The sequence below is a fragment of the Marmota marmota genome, unplaced genomic scaffold, assembly GCF_001458135.2.
Source record: "Marmota marmota marmota unplaced genomic scaffold, marMar, whole genome shotgun sequence".
Classification (NCBI taxonomy): Eukaryota; Metazoa; Chordata; class Mammalia; order Rodentia; family Sciuridae; genus Marmota; species Marmota marmota.
The window spans coordinates 1,101,678-1,115,503 of NW_025999895.1; the positions used below are offsets into that span (position 1 = coordinate 1,101,678).

Here is a 13,826-nt window from a genome sequence, read left to right on the forward strand (position 1 = left end):
GTCTGGATGTGTCTGCTGCTGGGGGCCGCGGGCGTCGGGAAGACGCTGCTGGTGAAACGCCTGCAGAATATCCTTCCGCGCCGTAGGGGTGGGCGGGGGCTTCGCGTAGCCCGGAGCCGGGACTCCGCCCTGCGCCGCGACTCTGCCCTGCGCCGCCCTGTCCTTGACCACACGCACAGCTGAGCTCCCGCGACTGTAAGGGCGACCTGGGGGAGCCCCCGCCGACGCTGCCCACGGTAGGTGTCGGCCGCCGCAGGAGTCACCTTTGCGACTGACGAAGCCCACCGGCCCCGCAGAGTGAAGCCGCGGTCGGTGTTGGCGACAGCCTTCGGGATTCCCCACTCGACGAGCGGAGCCTGTCGGGGCCCTCCTTGGGGCGGGCACGTTTCCTCCCCCCTCCGGAGGGACCACTGTCGCCATCGCCACCTGCGCGGACCCCCCTTGTGGGCTCTGGGTCCTCAGAAGTGCCTTCTCCCAGTTTGGTGGCTGGCTCTGCCTCGAGCCTGCGGGTAACGCTGGCGCACTGCTATCGGGGTTTCACGCAGGACGGCGCCTGCATTACTGTGTGTGATGGTTTTTCCTACAGGTGGGTACCAACCTTACTGACATCGTGGCCCAGAGAAAGATTACCATCCGGGAGCTTGGGGGGTGCATGGGCCCCATCTGGTCCAGTTACTACGGAAACTGCCATTCATTGCTGGTGGGTCAGCATGCTTTAAACTTCTTTAGAGCCCTCCGGTCCCTGACCCCACTTGGCATGGAATAGGATTTGGGTTCTTAGGCGGCTGTGCTAGTCAAGGAAGCAGGGCACCAATCTTCTCTCTGGTGTTTGTGCCCCAAAACTGACATTAGAGCACAGGATGGGCTTGCTGAGGCCGAGTCTATTTTCTGTCCCTGGCTGTGTTCTACATTTACATCTGATTTCTACACTTCTCTGGTTGGTCCCATCCTGACAAGGCCTGTGCCCTAAATTCCAGGATAGGGAACTGATGACTCCATCAATACAGATTTCCATGTAGACAAAACCGGAAATGAATGACATCCAGTTATCTGTCTTACAGCTCATTTTCCTCTGCTTCTGCCTATTCCCAAAGCCCTCTGTTTAAAAGCCACTGTGGTGGATGGGATGTGGCACAGTGGTAGAGCACTTGCCTAGTACAGTTGAGGCCCTGGGACCAATCCCCAGTACTGGGGAGAAAAGTGGTGGTGCGCTATGTATGCCTGTAATTCCCAGATGAGGAGGTGTGGCCACAAATGTCTTCAAAGCAGGGTGTGACTGATGCTTTTCTTCTTCCCCAGTTCATGATGGATGCTTCCAACCCCACCCAACTCTCTGCATCCTGTGTACAGCTCTTGGGTCTCCTTTCTTCAGAACAACTTGCAGAAGCATCAGTCCTGATACTCTTCAATAAGATGTACGGGTTTACTTGCTGAGAGGGAACATGGTGCGGGTCCCATGGAGGAGCTGCCTTAGTGCATGTTTGTTGGTGAAGAGGTGCACCTGGGGGACAGGCAGGTTTTTGGCAGCCATCATTCTAACAAGGCAATTCTTTAACTACAGCGACCTTCCCTGTTACATGACCATTGAGGAGATTAAGTCATTAATCAGGCTCCCAGACATCATTGCTTGTGCCAAGCAGAACATTACCACGTTGGAAATCAGCGCCCGGAAAGGCACTGGGTTGGCCAAGGTGTTGCACTGGCTCCAGGATGAGCACCGAAGCAGCCGGTGACCACAGGGTGGAGAATTGTGCCGGAGGCAGAGGATGGCATTGTTGGGCCTCCACTGGAATGTTCTTATGGGTTCAACAAGGAGCCTCGCACGATAGGGCTCTGTGTGGAGATGCAGCAGTGGGTCAGCTGAGGCACACGAAACTAGAAGCTCTTGACGACTGGAAGAAAAGACTGTGTCCACGGCTGGGAGAAGAGGACTGCCCTGCTGCTGTCCTGGATGGTGCTGTGACACATTTTCCTGCCACCAGGAAATCTGCTTGCCCCAGGGTATTTGGACTGCATAGTGCCACTGAGACCTAGACTCTTGTCTGCAGTAGAAGCTCCAGGCTTCTAGTTTCTCACCCCCGACCGTGTCCCTTAAGACCTCACGGCATGGTGGATGAAGTGAGCCCAAGTCAGAAACGAGCTTGGTTCACTTGTTCAGCAAGTGGCTATTGCTCTGAGGTGCCCAGAGCATGCATAGGTTCTTTCCTATGCAGGAGGCAAGGAGGGGATGGAGGCCTGGGGTCTTGGTGTCCTGCTGGGGCCTGTCACCTCAGCCAAGCCAGCTTGTGGGAGAATGCTTACTGTGCTGATTGGTGTGTCCGTGTGTTCTGAGGCTTCTTAAAACAAATGACTACCAACTAGGGGAGCTTAAGCCATAGAAATTTGTTCTCACGGTTCGGAGGCCACAAGTCCAAAGTAAAGGTGTCAACTGGGTTGGTTCCTTCTGAAGTGCTGAGGGCAGTGTCCATTCCTTTCCTCTTTTCTCTAGTACTGCTGCAGTCCTTGGCCTTCTGTGGGTTGGTTGTGGACTCCCCCTCTGTCTTCCTCTCCTGGGTCAGTGTTCTCTCTTCTTTACGATGTCTATAATTGGAAATCTGGGATGATACGTAAGCCACCTGCAAAGAACCTTTTTCCAAATAAGGTCATGTTTGCTTGTTCTGGGTCTATGGCCTGGCCATACCTTTGGGGTGCACCACTCTACCTACAATAATTGAATAAAACTCATTCTGAGTGAGGTTGTGAGTTTTATAAAAATGGCTCTGTCTGCTAATTCTTCAAGCCCCTGTAGCCACAGAAGGAACCCAGGGACCTGCTGTCTCCTCCTTGGTAAAGCCATGGGAACAGATGGGGGCCTCAGCCTCTGCACAATTCCAGTTGTTCACTCTGTTGGAGAGAGATCATTATTCAAATGAAGGGCTATGAGCCAGGTATGGTAATCTCAGTGACTCAGAAGGCAGAGGCAAGAGGATCACAAATTTGAGACCAACCTCACAACTTGGTGAGATCTGGTCCTTAAAGTATTCAGGGCCATACTTTGGGTTTTCATGCTGTGGGCCATGATGGCAGGTCCTGGCAGAAGATAGCTACGTTTTCATCTGCCATGTGACACTTCCCAGAGGACCTCACCATACTGAGCTGGTGCCAGTATCGTGCCCTTAAAATCTCCAGTTTTATGAATGAACCTCCTCTTAAGTAGTCTGCCTGAGGTATTTCCTTATAGCATCAAAAACTAATGGAGTCCAAGTTGGGCTCTCAGAGGTCCCTCAGGTTCACAGGACTTAGGCAAAGCCTAGTTAAAATCACCAAGTATTAGAGGAATCTCTTCAAAGTGAAATTTGTCCATTCTTTAGCCGAGGGTGTGAGGATCCCCGATGTGGTGGGAGCACTAGTGGTGAGTTCTGGCCTCCCCCAGGCAGCCCCTGTAGCCAGAGGCCCCTCAGTCCTTCCAGACCCTCACGGTACCAACCCATAGCTCTCACTTAGGCTCAACATGGGTTTTGCAGCAGCATTTCAGAAATAGGCTGGGGCCAGGAGGTCGGCCAAGGAGCTCATGAATAGTCCCCACAGGACCTGTGTGCTCTGACAGCTAATGGTCTAGCATAGGGGGACTGTCACCTTGGCCAGTAATCAACCAGCCCACCTGTTGGTAGAGGGCAGTGAAACTGCGGCCACTCTACATCCCCCCACCAGTATAAGAATCTTCTGAGCAGATGAGCGTGGCCTGAGTTGTGAGGTATCACTGAAAAGAAGTAGGGCTTTTGCCACATTTCTGCCATAGAGCATGAGAATGTGGGCCAGAGAGGCCAGGTTGCTACCTGTTACTCAGATGGGTGGTGTGAAGCCTCCAGGTCACCAAGCTTGTAGCTCCTGCTTCATATCTTGCTCACGTTGTCATATCATCTTAAATGCTTCTTTAAATGTGTGGTGTTTCTTAAATGTGTGGTGATGCACGCCTGCAATCCCAGCTACTTGGGAGGGTGAGGTAGGGGATAGCAGGTTTGAGGCCAGCCTGGGCAACTTAGCAAAGCCCTATGTCAGAATTCTCAAAAGGGCTGAGGGTGTATCTCTGGTGGAGCACCTCTGGTTTTAATCTGTAGTCCCTTAAGTCAGAGGATGCTCCTTTGGCTGGGCAGGAGGGCCATCGCTGAAGAGCTCCTCAGGCAGAAGAGGCGTCCTGTGTTTCAGCAGCCTGTGCTCCTGGCTAGTGCTGAGTTTCAGGCTGGCCAAGTGTGGGGAGCCACTCCAAATGCACGCCAAATTAAGTCCTGATGCACCATGGGGATCGGAAAGATCACAGCAGTCTGGCGGGGTAGTGCCATGACTGGGGATTCGGTCTTTTCCCTGGCTCAGATAATAAAGTGTGGCCCCGGGAGTGGCCCTGGGAGTAGGCGGCACCCAGAGGGGTTGAGCTACACTCACCAGTTCCCTTGGAATCCTAGCCCTTGCCTCATTTGAATGGCTTCTTCCCAATAAAAGGGTTCAGTAAGTGCTCGTTCTACTTGCTCTGGCACACTCTCGCTCTCCCCCGCCCCCGCCCCTGCTCTCTCTGTCTTTCCACGGACCCCTAAGGTCAGAGGAGCTGTCACAGGACCCAAAGAAAAAGGTATTTCTGTCTCTGTGGTTATGTGGTGCAGCCCAGTTCCCCTGGAGCGACCTGAGTGTGCAGTTGTGAAACGCCACAGCAGAGCCCCACTCCACAGGGCCTAGCACTGCAGCAGTCATTGTTAGGGTCAGAATTGATTTCGTGGATGCTGTAGCAGAGCCAGGGCAGGTTACTTAGAGGCATTGCCAGCTTGGAAGGAGCCTGTACTCCCCACTCTCCTGCTTTTTCCTGTCAAAGGGCAACAATGCAGGCGCTGAGGCCACAGTTCATCATCATGGTGGGTCGGAGGTGTGTCCTTGAAACCTGATGGAGGTGCTGGTTGCTCTCTATTAAGAATGAGCCACCCAGGGCTGGGGATGTGGCTCAAGTGGTAGCGCGCTCGCCTGGCATGCATGTGGCGCTGGGTTCGACCGTCAGCACCACATACCAATAAAGATGTGTCCGCCGAAAACTAAAAAATAAATATTAAAAAATTCTCTCTCTCTAAAAAAGAAATGAGCCACCCACTGTTTAGCTCACAGAGGGTGACAGTGAACTGCTGAATGTGGGGGGGTCCCACCAGGTCCTTTGAGGGGCCCATTGTAGCTTTGTGGGCCTCGGCCCCAGGTGTGTGCCAGCACCTCCTCCAGAGCTGGCTAAAGAGATTACTGCCTACCCTCCTGTGCACGCAAAGCCACCAGGAAGCAGGCAGGTATGGTGGCACATCCCCTTAACCCCAGCTGTTGTGGAGGCTAGACAGGATGATTGCAGCCCTAGAGTTCCAGACCACTTGGAACAACAAAGCAGGTTTCTGTCTCAAAAACATAAAGGAAAAATGACTGGCCCCACCCCCAGAACTTGTCACTCGGGGACTGGGATGTGCCCACGTGTGAGCAATTTCTAGCCAGTTCCCCACAGCTGCTGCTCCTACTGGCTCTGCACTCCTGGCAGCCCCTGTTTTGCTTTTTCCTGCCACTGCTTTGGCTGGCCAGTACCTCTTGGACCTGCCAAGTCCCACTGGCCTCCTACAATCACTCCGGGTCCAGCTCTGAAGCCCCACCCTCCACGTTTTCCTTAACTTGAGACCTCCCAGGCAGGCATGCCCTCATCTCCACTCAAAGGCCAGTGTGAGAAGCCCAGGTGAGCCAGGGCTTCAGGCCTCAGTGCTGACAAGTAGCGTGTGACGGGGAACCTTCCTTTCCTACCTCTCACAGATTCCTGGGGATGGTACTACAGAGCAGAAGAGACTCAGGGCGTGGGGACCAAACCTGGACTTGTGGGTCAGGCTGCTTTTGGCAGTGAACTTCCTTCTCCCACCCAGCACATACCCCTGCCCTGGGGATTGAGCCCCAGCCCAGCCCTTTTACAAAAACATTAAGACAGGGCTGGGGATATAGCTCAGTTGATAGAATGCTTGCCTCACATGCACAAGGCCCTGGGTTCTATCCCCAGCACCACAGACACAGAAATCAAATCAAATCAAAACAAAACGAAAAAACCATTAAGACAGGGTCTTGGGGCTGGGGTTGTGGCTTAGTGGTAGAGTGCTTGCCTAGCATGTGTGAAGCACTAGGTTTGAGCCTCAACACCACATAAAAAATAAATAAAATTAAGATATTGTGTCCATCTACAACTAAACAAAACAAAACAAAAAAAACCACCACAGGGTCTGGCTAAGTTGCCAAGGCTGGCCTCAAACTTGTATCCTCCTGCCATGGTGTCAAACTGATACAAGCTCCTCTACGGACCTTGGAAATGAAAGAGGTGTCTGTGAACAGTGGCCAGATTTACAAAACCATTAGCTCCCAAAGTTGTTCACTGGGGTGTCCTGTGAGGTGGGTGAGGATGGAGAGGGTTCACCCTAGCTGTTCTCCATAGGAAGGGTTCTTGCCCTGGGGCTTGAGGGTCTCTGGTCTCAAGCTGTTCTGGGTCCAGGCACCTCGAGTGTCACAGCAGTGCACATTCCAATGGCTCAAGCTGCCCCCCAACCATTGAGGACCGCACCACAAAGGACAGCTGTGGGTCCTCAGTACTCAGCAAAGGACGGCATGATTGCTGGACGCAGCATTGACTTCAAGACATTTCTGACAGAATTGACTGCTGGAGGAAATCAGTGTGGAGAAAACAACCCCACGTGAGTTTTTAAACAGGGTACTGAACCAAATTCAGGTTTTCCCTTCACACAGAGAGATCAACCCAACCTGTAGGAGTAGGTGGCCTCAGAAGCTCCTCTCTGACTTTCACCTCTTCAGTGGAACATCTGCCCTGGACTGAGGTATGTCCAGCCCTCGCTCCCCAGAGATGCTGGGAGAGAAGGGCAAGTTGGAAAAGGAAGGTGGTGAGATGAGCTCCCTGGGCTGTGCAGTCTGAGCCGTGCTTCCTGGACCACGGCCGCCCCTCTGGTGTCTGCTTTTGTCCCCTACCCAGGCTTTGCACACATTTAGTTCAGGGGACTCCTCTCTGCCAGGGTTAAGGACAGGAATTCAGACTTGGCTGCATCTGGCCGTGGCTGGGAGACCCCACACAGCCCCTCCACAGGCACGGGAACAGAAGTGCACCTCTTGGATGCCAGGAGGGAGGGGCCAGCAGAGAGGAGGGTTCAAGCATCACCTAAGACCCAGAACCAGAACAGCTGTGATTTTGTCCTGTACTAGAGGAAGCCCCAAAGGGGACTGCCCCAAAGCCTCCCAAGATGGCACTAGTTGAGAAGCCAAAGCAGCACTGAACACCAGGGTGATCTGTCCAAAGCACATTTGGGAGAACTCAGTGCTGCAGCTCATCCTGGAGATAGCAAGAAAAGGGGTCCTCCGCCTGTGTCTGCAGCCAGGGGAGGTTCAAGGTGCTCCAACTTTCAGCGAGGACACAGCGAGGGGCTGGGAGACCCCATACGTACCCTGCATTTCCCACTCCCTCCAGACCCTGGATTTCCACGTGGACACCGTGGGGCAACCAACAAGCCAGTACAAACAGCCCCAAGGGATGCTGCACAGGGCACGGTGGCACACCTGTGATCCCAGAGACTCGGGAACTTAGGCAGGAGGATCTCAAGTTCAGGGCTGGCTTGGGCAACTGAGACCATGTCTTAAAATAAAACTTTTCTTTTTTTTTTTTTTTTAAAGGCCTGGGGATACAGCTCAGTGGTAGAGAATCCCTAGGTTCAATCCCAGTACCGTCCCCCAAAAGTGGCAATGCCACCACCAGGCTGCCAGCAGGAGTACTCAGGCAAAGACCAGGCCCCAGGGCTGATACAGGCAAGCAGTGCCAACTGCTGCACAGAAAGCAAGGAGAGCAGAAAATCCGCCAGACACCGGGCAGAGAGCCAGCCCCCAGACAGCCTGGCCCAGCCTGGCCCAGGTGTGGGGAGCAAGATTCTGTTAAGGTCTCTGAGAGGAAGGCGTAAGGAAGCAGAGAGGAGATAGAGTGCCTAATCCAAGACAGTGGCTACAGAGGGCCCATCACATACATTAGGCGGAAGGTCACACTGCTTCCCGTAGACTCGGAAGCCTGTGTCTTCAACAGGACTGTGCCTGGCACTAGCGTCCTGATGCAAACTAGGAAATCCGGTGGCAAACAGTCTGACTTGTGCTTCTCTGGACTGCCCCAGGCCATCAGTGCTGCCAGATGTGCCTCCAAACAGAGCCACCCACTCCTAATCACCCTTACATGGTATGGGGACACCAGTGAGTTGTCACAAGGTGGCAAAACCACTCAAGAAGGCAATAGCCCAATTTCCAAGAAAATAAAACTTTTAATACAAATAAACTTCATTCTGGAAAATGCAAGCCGGGGAAGGGCAACACATAACCAAACCACTTCTCAAGTTCTCCTTGGCCAACACAGTCTCTGCTGAGCTGTCCGAACCACTTCTCCAGGGGCAGACAGGGAGGTGTGCAGCTGGGAAGACTGCTCACTTCCCAGCAGGGTGCCACAAGGTGCTAGAAAGGAACCCAGGGCCTCACATATGCTAGGCAAGCACTCTGTCTCTGAGCCACACCCTCAGTCCAGACTTGGGTTTTAAGTCTCTCCCAATACACACCATCTGTAGCTGACAGCAGGTGTTCCCTCCTTGGATGCCAGCAGGAGATTCAAACCTGGCAAGATCCTGCTCCACATGGGAGCTCTCACCAGTCCTGCTCTCTAATCAGAGTCTGGGCCCTCTCTCGAGGCCAACCCCATTTCCCAAAGACCTATTATGTGGCTCAGAAACCTGCTCCCACTCTCCTGGCACATGGACAGTCATCTATCTCCAAACCATAGCTGAGCTGGGGCTCCCCCGCCTCTGTGAGGAGCATTAAGTGGGCTGGGGTCCTGATCCCTACAGACCCTGTAAGGTGGTCTAGGCGCTGCCCGTCAGCCCTGCCCCAGGGTCTGCCTGCTACTTGCTCAGGCTGGCCCCTGCCTGTGTTGTGCTGATGAATCCACCAGAGCCTCTTAAACTCTGAGCTGACCTGAATCAGCAGTTTCAAAGAGTAACAGGTGTTTAGAGGCAGGTCATGGGATTGGGCCCACGCTTAAGAGGCCCTGGGTCATCTCAGTCTGGACTCTTGTATTTCAGAATGAAGCTAGGCTCAGGAGCACAATGAGACCTGGTTCACTGGCTGGGTCTCAACCAGGTATCAGCACCAAACTAGGGGTCAATCCTGTGATCACCCCACTGGTGGTCAATACCGAAAGGACAGTCCTTAGGGGGAAGAACAAGAAAAGACCTAGAGACTCTCCTGCAAGGCCAGCCGGCGTGCAGGCCTGTCCAGAGAAATCCGTCTGTGTGGCCTGCCTCTGCCTAGGTGCAGCACCCGCAAGGCAGCTTTCAGGGTTCACATAGGCTCTGGATCTCTCCATCATGGCTGTGCCCCAAGTGTCCTCTGGGTGTGGCTAGGCAGCTTTGGAGGCAATGTGCTCTGCTTTTGCTGCTGCTGCTTCAGAGCTCTGTAGGCCTGCACAGCCCGATCCCGCTCCTCCTGCATGATTCGTTGCTGGGCCAGCGAGATGGTCAGGGGCTGGGACACACTGCTGGGGATCAAAAGCTTCCTCAGCATCAGTGACTTCTGGCAAGGCTGAGGAAGAGAAGGAAGGCTGAGGTGCAGGCTCAGGAGATGGCAAAGGCCACACCTGGTCCAACAGCTCCAAACCCGGTGTAGAGTCCTGAATGAGGCCCCCCATCAGCCAGCACCCACAGGTCCTGGCTCTCATTCCCGGGAAGCCCTCAGGGAAATCCAGCAACTCCTCCTCTCCGTGTACCTGGTCCCCCATACCTGGTCTCTGGTTTCACTCCTCCTGGGCTTGGCGGTCAGCTCTGGGGGCTGCAAGACGACCTCTCCAAACTTTACCGTATCTGGAGAAGCAGAGTGGACAAAGGCCTGCTGCCCACACAACCACCACAGCCTTTGTGCGCTGCCCTATCCTACAGGCCAGGACACAGAACATGGGCTTGTTCACTGGCCCGCTCCCTGGCTGTGAACCCCGCAGGAGAGCATGGGCCCACCAAGAGGGCTGGTGCAAAGAGCAGGCCCAGGCTCAGCCCTGTTGGGAGCACCGTGGACATGGCCACTTGGGAAGCAATACCTTGCAGCAGCTCCTGCTCCAGCCTATCTGCTGCCCTTGCCTCCTTCTTCTGCCGGGCTTTGTCCAGTCGTCGTCTCTGGAAACTGGGAAGAAAGCAGGATGCTGCAGAGTTCCTAACCTCTCAGTCCGCCTGAGAATACAGAGGGCACCCTGTCCTTGAGGTGGGTGCCTGGTGGCAGAGGTGAGACCTAACCCCAGATGGCCACTCCTCGCTCCCATTCCCCTCCTCGCCTCCAATCCACAGTCACCACCAGAGCCTGTTTTGCACCCACCAGGCCTCTCAGGGATTTCAACAGTGGTTCTCAGCCACAAGGAATCTTGACCATGTCTGCAGACATTATGGATTGTCATATTGTTTGGGGCTGGGGGCAGGGACACTGCTGAACACCCTACAATGCATAGGACAGCAGCTCTGAAGAGAACCATGCTGCCCTGAGTGTCAGCTATGCTGTTAGGTCCAAAAGACAGGAAAGTGGCAACACCAGACAAAGCACCTCATCGTGACCCTGAATTTACGGCTTCAGAACAGTTGTGTAGATCACTGAAGCTTCAGGCTATATCTGGGCTGTTTCTGTGATATAATTTTTTTTTGGCTAAAGTGACTACAAGAATCATGAGAATTCAGAAGCAGGAAAACTCTACAAAACCAGAAACAATCTAACTACCCTTTGTAGCTTTTGGAGAAGAATCAAAAAGATGTGACTTGCTGGATATGGTGGTGCACACGCGGCTGCAGTCCCAGCTACTCAGAAGGCGAGGCAGGAGGAGCCCTTGGGCTCACAAGTTTAAGACCAGCCAAAAACAAAGGTGGTCCTCCTCGTACCAGCAAAGAGGGAAAACAGGCAGCTGCAGAAATATTTTCTTAACTTCAACAAAAGCTGGAGTTGGTTCATCTGGAAAAGCTATGGAGACACCTCTCAAAGACACTTGCCTGCTCACAGCAGGCAGGCATGGGGTGGGGGAGCTGGCCCTGGACCTAGCCTGGCTATTGGACCCCTCTGATGCTTTTTCAGAGAAAGGTAAAGATAAAGCAAAGATCTTAGAGTCCAGAGTCCTCTCCCCCAGGTTAAGAAATTGCTATGACCAGGGCTTTAACTCCTGCAATCATGGTCAGGTGGGCAGGGGCTGACCTTGGCAATGAAGCGCTGTCACTGCAGAACAATTGTTGGAACCCATAGCCCCGCCTCCCTGGTGCCTCCAGGTGACCCTGACCCCACCATCCCTCAACTCACGATTTCTTCCGATCAGACTTCTCCTTCTTGGAAGCCACCTGCACTTCTGGATGACGGCTGGCCTGATTCTTACTGAGGAACATCACATGCTGGGCCTCCTGCTCCATGCGCTGGATATAAGCCCCATCAGACTCCCCCTTCCTCTGCTTGAACTTGGGGACAACAATGTCTGGTTCCATTCCCCTTGCTTCCTTCTCTAAAGTCCTCCTGAAGGCCACCTGAGCTGAGGACAAAGGGAGATACCAGAGGAGCATGGCATGAGGGTCAGGAGGCCCAGGCTCACTTCATCTTCCAAGGTCACAGGAAGGGAAAACAGCCAGAAGACCTAAAATGCCCAGCTTGGCCATCCCTAGGTCCTAAATGCAACCCCATAGCCTGCTGGTAAAGGTCAGACCCCACCACAGCACAGGTGAAGAAAGTCAGAGACAACTTCTACATCCACTCAAAGCTGTCTGGTTGAAGGAGCTACCCTGAAACAAGTCCAGGAGAGCTATGTGCAGGGATGCAGAGACATACATACAAACCTTTGTAAATGAGTGTGGGCCATAAAATGTACAGCATGAAGGCAAAGATGTGTGGATAGATGGATATATGTTTCCAGGGGTTATACAGAAAATGAACAGTGGTTCCCTTCAAGGGGAGCCAAGGCCACACTTCACTCAAACCTCTTGCAGAGCTGTTTGACTTTACTGTGTGGTGTGAGTGTGCATATATATTATGTGCATAACAAGAAACTTGTACGTGAATATTTGCTTTCACAGCACAGGGTCTTACACATGCTCAGCAAATGTGCTATTAGTAACCTATAATACCAGCTTTAATTTATAAATTTATGCTTGTTTGTTGTGTGGTGCTGGGGATAAAACCCAGGGCCTTGTAATGTAATTGCATTGTTCTACCACTGAACTATATCTTAAATATATCCCCAGCCCTATTCCCCATTTTTTTTTTTTTTTTTTTTAAAGACACATTTTGCTGTGTTGCTTGGGGTAGCTTCAAATCCATGATCCTTCTGTCTCAGCTTCCCGAATAGCTGGGATTACAGGTGTATACATTTGGCCTGAGTTTACATATTAAAAATAATCTAACAGCTAGGTGCAGTGTGCACACCTGTAATCCCAGCTACTGAAGAGGCTAAGGTAGAAGGATCACAAATTCAAGGCCTGCCTTGGTGACTTAGCAATATCATGTCTCAAACAAAATACAAAAAAGACTGGGGACATAGCTCAGTGGTAAGGTGCTTGCCTAGAATATGCAAGGTCCTGGATCAATGTAGTGCAGCACAGTTCAAAATGTGCCATCCTGGGCTGGGGATGTAGCTCAATGGTGGAGCACTTGCCTACCATGAGACCCTGGGGTGGTTCCCAGCACTACAAAAGCAACTGTCATCCTCCATTTGAGCCAGTATTTCCTCTACCTACCCCCCTTTCCCAACTTTTTATTTGACCATCCTGTGGTGAAAAGTCCAAAGTTTACATACAAATTCTAAAACAGCACTATGTAAAATCAGTCCTGTGTCTGGGAAAACAAATGTGTATATACATAAGATACAGCCGGGCTCCTGTGCATTCCTGTAATCCCAGCTGCTGGAGAGCCTGAGACAGGAGGACCCCGAGTTTAAAGTCAGCCTCAGCAACTTAGCAAGGCCCTAAGCAACTGAGCGAGAACCTGTCTGTATATAAAATACAAAAAGGACTGGGAATGTGGCTCAGTGGTTGAGTGTCCCTGATTTCAACTCCCAGTACCAAAGAAAAGAAAGAAAAAAAGAAAATCTTTATTGCAGTTTAAAACTCTGATAGATCTCCATCACTTTTAGGAAGAAAAATATCAACACTCCCTCCCATGGCTCTTTGAGCTTCCCTGAACCCGTCCCGGATCCTCTCAAGCTTCTTCTGGAGCCACACTACCACCAACACAGCTTTGGTTCCCGCAACACTGGCCTTTGCTCGGTCCTCCTGCCCAGGCCCTGCGCCCAGAGCACTGCGTCTGGGTGAATTTCCTGACTGCAAGGCTCACACCTAAGCTTGTGGCCACCCAGCAGGGGCCTGTACATACCCTCCTTTCTCCTCTTCTTGCTGCTGAGAGGGTTTTTCATCTCCTGTCGGCTCCTCATAATCTCTCGGAGCCGGAAAGGGATTTCCTGTTCATCCTGGTTCTTGGGCTTGCAATTTACCACCTTCTCTCCTTTGCTGGGAAGGAGAATCCGGGGGGTGAGACCCGCACCAAGAGCAGCCTAAGCAGAATCAAAAGAAAGGGAGGCCGGGCCTGTGGAAGGAGTGGCCCGGCCACCGGGACAGAGCCCACGCTCCCACCCCCGCCGAGGCTGTCCGGTGCGGAAGGCGCTGCGAGGGCCGGGAAGGCCCACAGCCGGCCTCGGAGCGGGAACGAGGCCCGTGCGAAGCCAGGCACTCACGCCCACTCATCCCACCGACGTGCTCGGAGCCGAGCCA

General features: G+C 52.9%; 2 protein-coding genes across 4 annotated transcripts; one reads left to right on the forward strand and one right to left on the reverse strand.

Annotated features, from left to right (window-relative positions):
- The first annotated feature begins 6 nt into the window (after window positions 1-6).
- Window positions 7-2,735, forward strand: Arl16 (ADP ribosylation factor like GTPase 16). Its single transcript, XM_015504066.2, has 5 exons — window positions 7-67; window positions 178-236; window positions 587-700; window positions 1,300-1,415; window positions 1,562-2,735. The coding sequence occupies exons 1-5, from the start codon at window positions 7-9 to the stop codon at window positions 1,731-1,733; spliced, it is 522 nt and encodes a 173-aa protein (XP_015359552.1). The 3' UTR covers window positions 1,734-2,735.
- A 5,575-nt stretch (window positions 2,736-8,310) lies between these two features.
- On the reverse strand, window positions 8,311-13,681 carry Ccdc137 (coiled-coil domain containing 137). 3 transcript variants are annotated; one of them, XM_048797287.1, is made up of 5 exons: window positions 13,432-13,681; window positions 11,377-11,594; window positions 10,145-10,227; window positions 9,835-9,914; window positions 8,311-9,636 (listed from the first exon to the last, which is right to left on the reverse strand). In XM_048797287.1, the coding sequence occupies exons 2-5, from the start codon at window positions 11,553-11,555 to the stop codon at window positions 9,421-9,423; spliced, it is 558 nt and encodes a 185-aa protein (XP_048653244.1). In that variant the 5' UTR covers window positions 11,556-11,594; window positions 13,432-13,681; the 3' UTR covers window positions 8,311-9,420. The 3 variants fall into 3 exon arrangements, with proteins under 3 accessions (XP_048653244.1, XP_015359553.1, XP_048653242.1); XM_015504067.2 differs by having other exon boundaries at window positions 11,377-11,599; XM_048797285.1 differs by lacking the exon at window positions 9,835-9,914 and having other exon boundaries at window positions 10,145-10,274; window positions 11,377-11,599.
- Window positions 13,682-13,826: the final 145 nt, after the last annotated feature.

Coding starts and splice junctions, on each gene's coding strand:
- Arl16 (XM_015504066.2), top strand. CDS start 7: ATGTGTCTGCTGCTGGGGGCCGCGGGCGTCGGGAAGACGCTGCTGGTG. Junction 237..586: donor CCCCGCCGACGCTGCCCACG/GTAGGTGTCGGC, acceptor TTTTTCCTACAG/GTGGGTACCAACCTTACTGA. Junction 701..1,299: donor GAAACTGCCATTCATTGCTG/GTGGGTCAGCAT, acceptor CTTCTTCCCCAG/TTCATGATGGATGCTTCCAA.
- Ccdc137 (XM_015504067.2), bottom strand. CDS start 13,489: ATGAGGAGCCGACAGGAGATGAAAAACCCTCTCAGCAGCAAGAAGAGG. Junction 9,915..10,144: donor GGAGCAGGAGCTGCTGCAAG/GTATTGCTTCCC, acceptor CTGCTTCTCCAG/ATACGGTAAAGTTTGGAGAG. Junction 9,637..9,834: donor GGAGTGAAACCAGAGACCAG/GTATGGGGGACC, acceptor TCTCTTCCTCAG/CCTTGCCAGAAGTCACTGAT.